Consider the following 12,833-nt stretch of genomic DNA (forward strand, 5'->3'; position numbering starts at 1 on the left):
TATTTTGAATGTTCTGTAGTTGCCAATACTAATGTGATAACTGTAAACGATTTGGGAAAAGCGTCCAAATGGTTTATATATTCTACTTGTTTTTACTCTTTAATGAAATCTGAGTACATTATTGGTTGTGGCTACGGTACATGTGTTTGCCATGTATTTGGAAAAAAGTATGTATAAATGCCACAATATGAAGTAACATTTTGGAAAAACAATTACATATTATAAAAAATACTTTAAACATAAAAATTTTGACCTATGAGACTAAATTGGAACCAGTTGTATGTATAATCACTTACTGCCTTTCAGTACAGCTTGGCAAATAGAAGATCATTGCTCCAATAAGTGGGAAACCCTTTCCCAAGTGAAAACTAGTTTTGTTGCTTTTAATAGTGTTCCACAGAAAGTGTTTGGAATTTGATTGGCATTTCTCATGAATCAAATTGCAGTGGCCCTCTGCAGATAGGCAGGTTGCTAAAAATATGGCATGATCTAAATATAATTCTATGAACCACCTGTTTTAAGTCCTTCAATATCTTACCAGGTTTCTTTCCAAGTTAAAAAACACACACAGACACACAAACTACATACACAAAACCACCACCACCAACAAAAAAACCCCGTTCTTAAGAGATTTTAGGCAAAGCTCTAATACTTTTATTTGAACAGAAAGTCCTCTGCAGTGGGGTGGATTATAGAAAAAAAAAATGATATTTATAAGTTCTTCATTGATAAATACAAAAGAGTCACTTTGAGGACAAATTATTCTTCAAGTATTCTAAAACATAAAGTCCTTGTTGAAGAAAAGCCTTTGAGTTCTAAAGGCCATATTGTCAGCAGGCTACAGTGTTCTAGCACAACTTAAAAGGAGGTTCTTATGGACTCTGGATAGAGCTATTCTCACTTCTCATGTGGGAATTCAGGTTTTACTCCTGTGCAGTCTGACTGGAACATTATGCTAGAAATACCTTATTGTCGGATTTTGATCCAGAAAGGATAAAAACTTCCAAGGTAGATCTTCAGTATAGCTTGGGAGAAGTAGTTTTGTATTTAAAGTAGTTTTGTGGATGCATGCATTGAGATATGTAATAAGCCACCTCATAATCTATTGGTATCTTTTACCAAGATACTATCACACTTGCCTTCTTTAGCATGCCTTTTTAAAAAGGCAGAAAGCAATTTTTCTATGGGTTCATTTACTCAGGTGTCAAAATTAGTCTGTTACTTATAAGCATAACTGAAATTATATTTTCAGGGAAGCCATAGAGAGCTGGAATTTTCTTATATATTGAAAATAAGTGATTTGTAGTTGGAAAACGGGCACTGGTAGTATTAGAGATGCTAGAGCATAGGCCACTAGAAGAGTAAGGAGAAAAAAGAGTATCCAAGAAATAATCCGAGGTCTTTCTGTAACACTACACGAAATGTTTATTCTTTGTAACCACAGGATATTCCACTGTATGGCTGTACCATAGTTTATGTAAATAGAGGTGGTCAGTGGTCTTTGAATTGGATCTGCATGGGGTCTGTTTGGAGTTTCAACATTTCTGGAGTCCTTTTGGTAAATCCTATTTCATCAGAAAAGTATCTCTATCATAAATTCTCCCTCGTGGTCTCTATTTAAATTTTTTTTTTTTTTTTTTTTTTTTTTTTTGCTTTCCTCAGGCATTCGCATCTTGTAGTCTTTCTCTTCCAACTCATCCCATTGCTGTCACTATAAATCAGGTTCTGTTACCTCTCTTTAGGGTTTTATAGCCTTTATCTGAGAACTGCTAATGTGTTTGTTTTTTTTTTTCCACCATCTCTAGCACACAAAAGTGCTAAATTAAACTTCATCCCTATAGTCTTCTTAAAAATAGTTGACTTTTAGTCTTTTTCATTAATTTAATGTTACTCATACTCCGATGTCTGGTATGTGGCAGGCATGAGAGGCATGCAGAGAAGAGTATAGGCAAAAGTTCTACTGCTATGGAGCTTATATTGTAGTGGGCCTCAAACAAAATGAGGTAGTGATAAGGGAAGAAAACTGAAACTGGATAAAAGGAGTGGATCTAGGAGGTGGGGTGACATTTCTTAGAGGGTGTTAAGTGTCAAGCAGAAACCTGAAACAAGTGCTAGAGAAGCGTTTGAAGCAGAAGTTTTAGCAAAGATCCTGAGGTAGACATTTCCTTGTCATATTTGAGGAATAGCAGAGGTGCCAGGAGTAGAGCTGTAGAATGAGCCAAGGTGGAAGTGGGAGAAATCACAATTGGTCGTGTGCCTGGAGGGACAGTGGGGGAAAGGGTGGGGACATCAGGACATTGTAGACTATTGTAAGGAGTTTGGATCTTACTGAATGACTTGGTCATGTTTGTTTTTTGAGTGACATGATCTAGACTTGAGGAATTACTGTGACTATTCCATAGAGACTGGAGGGCAGTTGGTTTACAGAGGAAACCACGCGTGAGGTTAGATCATGGATTCGGTAGTAAAATTTGGCAGAAGTGGTTGGATTTCAGTTATGCTTTGAGGGTTGAGCCATCAGGATTTGCAGATGAATTGAATGTGGGATGTTTGTGTGGACACAAGAGCCCATCCTTGATTTCTCTAAAAACTTTTGGCCTGAATTATTGGAATGATACTGTTACCATTTACTGACATAGGGACCATTGAAGAAAGGGCAGGTTTGGACTGCAAATCAAGTTTGGCTTTGGACAGGTTCAAGTTGAAAATGCTACTAGTAATGTAAGTGGAGATGTTGAAAGGCAAGTTAGTGGATTCTGGAATTTAGAAGGTAGACCTTCGTGAAAACTCTTCAGTGGCTCTGCATTGCTTACAAATTCTAAATTGCTAGCATCACCTTTTAAGATCTCTAATCTGACCCCAGACAACCTTAAGTCTGGTCTCTCACTGCCTGCTATAGACCAAGCCCAACAGGCTTTCTTATTACTAGAATGTGCTAGATTTTTTTTTTTCCATTTTAATTCATCACCTATACCACTGTTTACACCTGGGATGCCAGTCATCTCAACTCTGCCTATGAGAACGCTATCCAGTCTTCATGACTCAATATATGAGAATGAAGGGAACCATGGAAAGAAAATGTTCTAGTCAGTGGATGACATTTAGTGAACAGAATTCTGGATGTCCTGCTTTCTGGTGCTCCCTTTCACCTGCGGCACTGCATGCTTTCCCTTAGTGACCGAGTTAATTCTTTTCTTTGTTTTCAGATGGGAACATTTAAAGCACATGATGGTGAATATTTCTTAGAACCTATAATGAAGGCAGATGGGAGCGAGCATGAAGATGATCATAACAAACCACATCTTATATACAGACAGGAAATAAAGAGCAACTATTTTCTGCAATCTCACAAGCCTTGTGAAGTTTCAGGTAAATTGTGAAGTAAAACTCTTTTGGTACAATTATACTACTTAAATATCTTTATCGGTTAGAATTGGCATATTTTCCTTGAATATTGAAATATATTTTAAACAAATTTTCTTGGCCCATAAGGACCCATTAGAATTTAGTGTCTGTAGGCAATTTTGTAAACTAAGATCCAAAGAAGCATTCAGTTTGAGATCTGGAACAAATAATCATAAACTTTATGCTGCAATCAGTCACACTAGTGTGCTTTTCCTTAAGAGTTTTAGTTAATTGAATGAGCTAAGGAACAATAACTCGTTGCTCAGTCTTGTACCCTTTCAACTTTATATGTAAAGGAAACACTCATAGTTTTCTCACTCTTGCTCAACATTGCTTTTGAGGTTTATATTGGTGTGTGCAGAAGTTCATTCTTCATTGCTATGCAATATTGAGTATATTACAGTCCATTTGTTCATTTTCCTATTGATAAACTTTTGGGCTGGGCTATGTGCATTTTGTCATTCTTATAAATGGTGCTGCTGTGAATTTTCTTGTTTCCACCTGCCGTGTTGAGATTCTCCTGAGTATACACACAAATTGTAGAGAATTCATATTGTTTGTAAAATGATTTTCATGAGTTTATACTTCCACCAGGATGACGTAGATGTTTGATTTTCCTACAAAATTCAGGCTGAAGATTTATAATGGATTAGAAGGTAGGAATCCTAGGTATCTATAAAGTATAAATCTGATGCTAGTAAAATATTTGTGCATTAAAGTCCTAGTAAGAGTTGTGTCCATGTGTGTACATGAATCTTCATATCCTTGTCATTCTCTGAAGAATGGAGAAAGGCACCTGCAGTTATCATCAAAGTACAAAATCTAGACAAAAGAGTGGGATTAGAAAGGATTTATTTGAGATTGTAGGTGTCCATAAACTATAGTTCCAAACACTGCAATGCCATCTGTTTTGGGATATAATGATATGTAGGCCTTTGAAGGTTTTCTCTGGGAATGCACTTCTTAACCTTTGCTATTATAAGAGTGCCATTTTGGAGTGGTTCTCACTGTGTCTAAGGCCGTGTTTTAAATCTATTGACATAATAGATGCCTTTCTTATGCTTTTAATATGAGCATAAGGGTTTCATTTTTATGGCTTCAAAGAAAACACAAATGGGTACAGCTTCACAATAGAATTCTACAGAAGGCAGCTTATGCTTGTTCTGATCTACCATTCAGGAGCAGCTTGTTTAATGAATTGTTTAGCTTCTTAAGAAGAAAACCACCAAGTAGACACTCTGAATGCATAAATGTTTCACATAATGATATGCAGGGTTTTGCATTCACACTCAGTGTTCATTATCAGAAAGAGAATGGTACAAGAAAAGCCAGAGGCTTTTGTTTAAAAAAATTTTTATACTAAAGATTTATTATAAAAAAACCCCACAAAAATAGAAAAAGCTGTGGTATTTTGTTTTCTAATCACAATATACTTTTCCACAACATTTAATTACTAAAACATGGAAGGCAATATCCATTCTTAAAGTACCTCCGTTTTTAAGTACAGTTAACATACATAGTTTTAATCACAAAGCAATCAATTAATGGCCTAAATAATTAGCTGCTAATCATCATTTTGTTAGTAAAAATGGAGAGTTGGGAATGTAATTACTAAAATGTTATCAAAGGCTTTTTCTTCCTCAATTCACACATTATTCAGAAATACTTGGAGGATCTTATATTCTGTAGGTGAGCATTCATGAGAACCTCTTCAAATAGGTTGGCTTAAAGATATTTAGCATATGAACCAAAAACGTTAAGTGGAAAACTAATTTTTTCACACCTCTGTTCATGGTCTTAATTCATTGTGACTCAAAAATGTTGCAATTCATAGCAGTTTCAGCCTTGATGAATTAGGTTGTTTTCAACATCAGAGTTCACCATGTATCTTAAGGCCATTCAGATTATATTTGGTAGCCAAACCTACCTGTTGTGGATACCAGGCTCCCAGGTAGGCGTCAGATGGAAGTAAAATTGAGTAGAAATAACAAAAAACAAAACACAGAAAAACCCTCAAAATGAGCAGATGTTTCCCCTTAGCCCCCCACAACACTACCACCATCTACCCTAACAAAACTAAAACCTCAGAATGGGGAAGCTCTGAAAAGGTTGACAGGAATGAAAAATCTTCTGGATCTTAAGTGAGGTTCCATTGCTTATCATCCAAGGCAGAGCAGAACTGATATGTTTCTCAGATTTGGCAAGCCCTGCTCCCTTTCTTCCGCTGCTACTCTGTCCCTCTTCTCTCCGTGTTACGGGGTTAGGAGCTTAAAACATTTGTTCTATTAAACAGAACTTGATGTGAGTGAAAATTAAATGTCTTTCAGTAGATTTTAGATGATGTTAGCCAGCTTTAAAGTTTCTATGATTTTTTTCTAGTTTTTTCTAAGTTTCTTCTTTCTTAGTCTTTGAGTCCCTAATATGTACAAAGGATTGTACTGGGTAAGACTTGCATGACTCTCTTCATTCAGGTTCTCAAAGCCCAGTGGGTGTAAAAGAACACAAGAACAGAAATCACAAAACAACCAAGGCTGCCCTGGGTTAGGAGCGATATTTTATGCAGCTGAAGGAGCTGAGAACAACTGCTTTGGGTTTTACCAAGGTGGTGATATTTAAACCACTTAATCTCCATTGTGAAGGATTCATAAGCATTTTCTTTCTTTTTTTTTTTTTAAGATTTTATTTATTTATTCATAGAGACACAGCTAGAGAGAGAGAGGCAGAGGGAGAAGCAGGCACCATGCAGGGAGCCCGACGTGGGACTCGATCTCGGGCAGCAGGCGGGCGCTAAACTGCTGCGCCACCGGGGCTGCCCCATAAGCATTTTCTAAGCAAAATAAAAAGGGTGGTAGTAGAGGGGGACTTGCATTCAAAAGTTTTGGATAAAGCATGGTAAAGTGACAGACATGGAGATACTGCCTTTAAATCTCTTAAAATTTTCAAGAGATGGGGACATGGCCCATGATGAGCCATGTGGGGAAGCATCTGGGTTGGTCAGGAGGCAGGGAAGTGTGGGAGAGAGTATGGGCAAAAGGCTTTATTACTACACTGTTGGGAGGTTGTTAGGTGGAGAGGGCCTCTGTTGGGCAGAAAGTAAAATCAGTACTGGGGTTTGTAGGTTGAAGGCTTTTAAGGACTTTAATGTGCCTGTGAAAGCTGGGCTGTGCTGGCAGACATAAGGATAAAACAGTTTGATTCTGTGGCTGAATGTCAAATCATGAATTAACCCGTAGGAGTTAGAAGAGGTCTGTAGAGAAGAGGGAATAGTATTGGTATGTTCAGAGTCCTGACGTGCATGAAGAGTATGGGAAGGTAGGGGAAATGGGATTCTGAAGGTACAGATGCAGATCTGAAAGGACTGTAGGATTTGTGGGCTATTCCATAGGCATTGAGGAACCCGTTTTAAAGCTGAGACATCCTATGATCTTTTGAAGGTGTTACTCACTTGGCAGTATTTATTTTTTAATTATTTTATTTTTAAAAAATATTTATTCGAGAGAGAGAGAGAAAGAGAGAGAGAGAAAGAGGCAGAGACACAGGTAGAGGGAGAAGCAGGCTCCATGCAGGGAGCCGGACGTGGGATTCGATCTCCAGGATCAGGCCCCGGGCTGAAGGCGGCACTAAACCGCTGAGCCACCTGGGCTGCCCAGTATTTATTTTTTACAGATAGTTTTGGGTTTGAATGAGAAGAGACTGAAGGCCAGGGTACTGAACCGAAGCAGCTCTGTTGTTGACAAAGGATTGGAATGTCCAGTGAAGTGCACGTAAGACGGTACATGGAAGATAATTTCCTTAAAGCTTTTTCCTCCGCTTTGAGGTGGTAAAGCTTGTTCTGTGTGTAAGCCATGTGGATAATATTCCTGTGAATGCATGAAAATTCTTGCAAATTTCCTTCACACACGGATGATTTCCCTTTTAAAGATTAAATCAGCATCAGTTTGGGGAAAGCTGGATGTCTTTAGTGTCAGCAGGGACCACAGTTGACTTAAGCCAGGAGTCAGGAAGAGTTCTGGCTTTGAGACTTTACCTTTCTGGGTCTTAACCTAGAGTAGATAGTAAATGGCTGATGTTTATTTCAGTAAAGGTCAAGTTTCCAGGTTTCCAGCTTCAGTACTTCACAGCTTTGGGGACCAGGAAGTCATAGGAAATGAGTAAAGTGAGGTGCCATTAGGACACAGAGGTATCCACCAGGACACAGGCATGCTTCTGGCAAAGGGTACACCGCGAATGGGAGACCAGTATTACCGGATCTTTTGTATTTTATGATTTGAAAATCTCATATTTTTGTGTAGGGGATGGGGGTGGGGTTGGGGAAGAAACACAAGAGCTGCATTTGGCTGGTTAGCTACCTGTTTACAAATCCTAAAACTTTCCAAGATCCCTGACCATGGCTAATATTTTGAGCTAATAAACTTGTTAATGGTACATTTAAGACTCAACTCAAGCTTCTAAATACGTATAGAAAAAGCTACAGAGAACTCACTCATCTGCCCACCCTTTACTAAAACTACTCTCAAGATCACTTGTGACCTACTTGCCAAAAGCAATAACCTCTCACCACTAACTCATTTTTAGGGGGTATTTCTCATTTCTCAGTATGGAGTGACTTTTTTTTTTTTTTTTTTTTTTTTTTTTTTAGATTTGTTTGAGAGAGTGCCTGGGTGAGGGGGAAGGGCAGTCGGAGAGAATCTTCATGCAGATTCCCAGCTGGCATAGGCCGATGTGGGGCTCAGTCTCACAACCCTGAGGTGACCTGAGCCAAAATTGAGTCACTCAACCGGCTGAGCCACCCAGGCGCCCCTGTTGCTTGACTTTAATGTAATTGTCCTATGCCTTTGGCTTCTCTGAACTAATTTGTTTCCACTTTGACTTCTTTCTTACCATTCATCCCATTTCTCTCCCTGCTGGTTAATGCTCTCCCATCCATATTTAAGTTTTTTTTTATGTGCTTTTTGTGGCCACCGTTTTAGACCATTTTTAAATTGTCTGCGTGATTTTTTTCCTACTTCCCTAATTAAAGGATTATACTCTCTAAATGTTAACTCTTGCTTGTTAAGGTTAAATCTCAAGCCTACGGTTGTCTGCTGCTTGTGTTTTGTTGGGTGTCTCAGTGGCACTTGGATCCAGTGCATCTAAATCTTGAAGCCACCACTCTCTTCTACCTCCCTCTCCATCTCTACCAGTCACCAAAGAAGCCTTTTTTGGTGGTGGGGAGGGCCAAATCTATCTAAATCAAATGCATGCTATACAACGGAAATTTAGCAAGTATTACTTTTGAAAAGTAATTACCTAGAGAAGATGTGTATTTGAATGACAGATCATCTGCCTCAGCTGTTCAGATCTCCCTTTTTGCTTTAACTTTCATGTCCTTTAGAATATTTTAAGTAGTTATTCATCAGTCTTTTTTTTTTTAATTTTATTTATTTATTCATGAGAGACAGAGAGGCACAGACACAGGCAGAGGGAGAAGCAGGCTCCATGCAGGGAGCCTGATGTGGGACTCGATCCCTGGTCTCCAGGATCACACCCTGCGCTGAAGGCGGCACTAAACTGCTGAGCCACCTGGGCTGCCCTCATCAGTCTTATTAGTAATGTTTTGAAGTTAAATTTTGTCCCCAAGGAAAAATCCTAAATAGTGAAATTTGATCTGTTAAGGTTTTGAGATTGTGAATCCTCTGCAGTATGGCTGCCTAATGCGGATTGTGAAGCGTGCTCTTCATGGTCATCTTACGGATCTTCAAAGTAACCCTGAGCTCTGATCATTCTTACAGATGTGTCCTCTGAAGGGAAGGGCAGGAACCTAGTAGTGGTGTGACTGTTGTTCCATGCATACAGGGTTCTTATTAGTGGACCTATTTTGCCAGTTGAATGCTCTGCTTGTATAATGAAATTTGCATGTAATAGTGTATTCCAAAGAGAAGAATTCATTTCCCATATATGATGCTTATTTTGTGTTAAGTCTGTGACCATGTCCCAGAGCTTTGAAGTTCTGTTTTGCCTGAAATCTTAACTGACAAGGGCTGCTAATAAGTGGTTAATTCCTACCTCGATTAAGTTATGTGAAATGGGTAGTGAGGAAGGGAACCAATATCCTAGGAACCAGAGTTGGGAGCATTTTGAAAACCGAACATGGAAAGTAACTTTAATCTCTTACATTTTAGGTGCAGTAACAGTTCTTTTTGTCTACCTGTCTACTCCTAAGAATTGAGTTTTTCTAAATCTCTTCTTTATACAAGGGTTATTTATACTGTATCATTAGACTAGAAATACTGATTTATTCTCCGTTTTGAAGGCAAGGTTGTTTTCCCCTTGATAACCTCTCTGCTAGCTTGGAAGTGAATTAGGAGAGGATTACGAGGTCTTAACGTGTAAGATAAGCTATCCTAATCATAGCCCTTGATTGGAGAGTAAGATCTGCTAGTGTCTTAAATATAATGGTGTCAAACTACTTTAAATCCATTACAATTTTATTTCCTTCCATGGCTGTAAAATTAGAGCTTCTCATGTGTTAGGAGTTTTAATTTTTTTTTTTTTTTTTTTTACTCTTGTCAACTTGTTTTGGTTCATGTAATTATCAAATCGGTTGAGGAGGGACTGAGACTATTAACCCATTGAAATTCACGTTTGTTTTTCCGTTGTACCTCCATTAAGAGTACTTTTCATCTTTGCTTTAGGTTGGTGCGCTTTGTGTTTTTGAAATTTGTGTATAAGGTTTTTAGTCCCTTTGCAACTTGGTAAAATTCCTGTGAGTTTTCACTTGACAGCAATGTAAGCCTCCTCTGCTGGAATTGAATACATTTCCACTTAGCCTCATAGTAGTGCTTGCTCTTCAGTGATCTACTATCTTGTACTTCCTTTGGCTTGTTTCATATTTAGTCATTTAGCCTTAACACAATTTTCCTTAATCTTTTCCATCTCAAATTTGTGTAAAACAAACCTTTACTCTAAATAGGAGTTGATGTAAATACTTAAGATGGTCTTCATTTATACAAACAAAAAATATTAAATGTGATTGGAATCATTCATTTTTAGGTCTTTCACTAATTGTACATTCTTAATTTCTTGCTTTACTGAAAATTGCTATTAAATTGTTTTATAATTAGCATCTTAATTATTTTCTTCTGGTTCATATACCTGCTTACAGTTTTTTAAGGTTAAGAATGTGGTCTCTGGAATTATGAGCTATGGAATATCCCAAAATTTAGGGGCTATATTGTTCATGTAATTAACACTGTCTTGCATTGTTCTTAAATTTGTTATACTTCTGTCCCACCTGTTGATTTTAAGATTTTGTTTATGTTCTTCAAAGGAAATGGTAGCATTTTATTCCACTTTTTTTTTATTCCACTTTTTTTTTTTTTTTTTACATTCTTCACAGCAACTAATACTAATTATGTATATAATAACTGCTGGGCGGATGAATGGGAATTATTATTACCAAAATAACCTTTCTGCTCCGTCAGGTGTGTAAGACAAGGTTAATTCGGAAGATGATTTGGGGCCTCATAGGAAGATGTAGCTCAGATGGGAAAGTCAGAAGGCTTACTTGAAAAAATAACTCCTTATCCGAAGCTCAAAAGATGAGCAGGATTGGTCAGGAGAAAGGGAGAGGGCAAAAAGTATTCCAGATAGAAGCGACAGCATGTGCAAATGCCTGGGGAGGAGTCAGTGCTTAAACCACTTAGGAAACCAAAAGTAAAGTGTGGGATGCCAGAAGATGCCAGGATGATGTGATGCTGGAGAAGTAAGGAGGAGCAAGCTAATGAAGGTATGGGTAAGCCTGGTGAAGGGATTTGGACTTTAACCACACCAATCCAGGGGATATTGGGAACTACATCGCCCCAGTAGTTCAAACTAAGGTCCTAGTATAGGGTCTGATTATTTTGTGGGATCTGACTTGGCCTGAACCAATTGCTGTTATTGGTGGCAGAGCTGTAATCAGCCAGACCAACCCTGCTTGTGGGTTAGGACGATACAACTGGAATCAGACAGCACTGGGGTTGCTGGGATAGGTACCCAAGTTGAAACTGGGGACTGTTGGAGGAATAAATGCTAGGTAGAGAAAATGAGAATGTGTACAAACAGGTGAACAGTTGTGATTAGTGTTGGAAAAATTGAGGTACTTTAAGCACTACAAAAGGAAAAGCCCAAAACTGGTGAGAAATTCAGAATGAAGGATGTTTTTGACAATAGATTAATAGGTTAACCTGCTGAGAGATAGAATGGATAGAGGGCTGAGATATTAGTAACATACAGGCTATGTAAAAGGACCAGTAGTACGTTTGGTGTAAAACTGTGTAGAGTTTTAGGTTAATTCACTTTTCTACTGCTATATCTAATACTTTTGTATATATTTTAGCAAATTGGGATTACTCACACTTGGCTTTCTAGACATACATTCCTCAGCATCTTATTTGGGGGATGGGGAAAGTACAAAGTGGAAGTCCAAAGGTAATATTCAGGTTTTGACTTTCAAAATCTGATTTTGCAACAGCAAATAGAAATTTCTGAATTCTTTTTAGTGTATTCACTACTAGTCCTGGAGGCTTCTGTTCATAGCATTCAGCTGGAAAGAGAAAATTTATGGTGCTGGGTCAGTAGTCTGCCCTTTGTTTCTCACCTCATGGTGGGCTGGGAGAAGGAAGGAGAAGGTAAGCAAGATGAGTGCAGTGGTAAGACATGTAGGGGTTTTTCCTGTTCCATGTGATTAAGTGAAGAAAAAAAGCTGTTAAGGGGAGATTCTTGTTCTTGTTTCGCATTAATAACTCTGGAGGCTAAGGTCTCAACCTTGCCCCAACATGGATTTGTTTATTCATTTGTTCCTTCATTTGTAAAATATTTATTGAGTGCCTCCTTCGCTGAAGCTACAAAGGTGCTGGGGCCTGTTTAACATGTCCCATAACCAGCCTGTACAAGTAGGGGGGGGGGGTAGTAGGAGATGAAGTCACAGTGGTAGTGGGAGGCTAGATTGAGTTGTTAATGGGTGGATCCAGGTTGTAGGGCCTGAAGACTAAACAGATTAAGGGGAGGGTGCTTTAAGAAAAATTAATGCAAAATCTCTAGGATTCTTTTTAAGGCCTGGAAAAGGGATTTTTATGAGAGACCAGAAGTTTAAGTAGCTTTTGGTTCATGGTGAATCTACCCCAACACATAGGGTATTGTAAATCATAATAAGGATTTTGGCTCCAATATTAGAAGGATTTTGAACAGGAGAGAAACCTAGATCAGCCTACGTTTTAAAGAGATCATACAGATCATTACATGCAGAAAAGACCAGCAGAACAAGGGAAAAGCAAGGAGAGTTAGGAGGGTACTGCAGTAATCAGGCTGAGCAATGATGAGGTCTGGAATTAGAGTGTAGCCATAAAGTTAGAAGTAGCCACCTGCAAAACTATGTGTTTTGATGGTCAAGCTGACAAGTGTGGGGA

The 12,833-nt window shown here is 38.4% G+C and overlaps 1 protein-coding gene across 5 annotated transcripts in view; it reads left to right on the forward strand.

The window, feature by feature from the left end:
- ADAMTS20 (ADAM metallopeptidase with thrombospondin type 1 motif 20) overlaps positions 1-12,833 on the forward strand; it is a 163,132-nt gene that overhangs the window by 10,013 nt on the left and 140,286 nt on the right. For all 5 annotated transcript variants that reach the window (XM_049102553.1, XM_049102556.1, XM_049102555.1 and 2 more), the window contains exon 3: positions 3,207-3,369. In XM_049102553.1, coding sequence (XP_048958510.1) covers positions 3,207-3,369 — 163 coding nt within the window. The remainder of the gene's footprint in view (positions 1-3,206; positions 3,370-12,833) is intronic.

The sequence above is a fragment of the Canis lupus genome, chromosome 27, assembly GCF_003254725.2.
Source record: "Canis lupus dingo isolate Sandy chromosome 27, ASM325472v2, whole genome shotgun sequence".
NCBI lineage: Eukaryota > Metazoa > Chordata > Mammalia > Carnivora > Canidae > Canis > Canis lupus.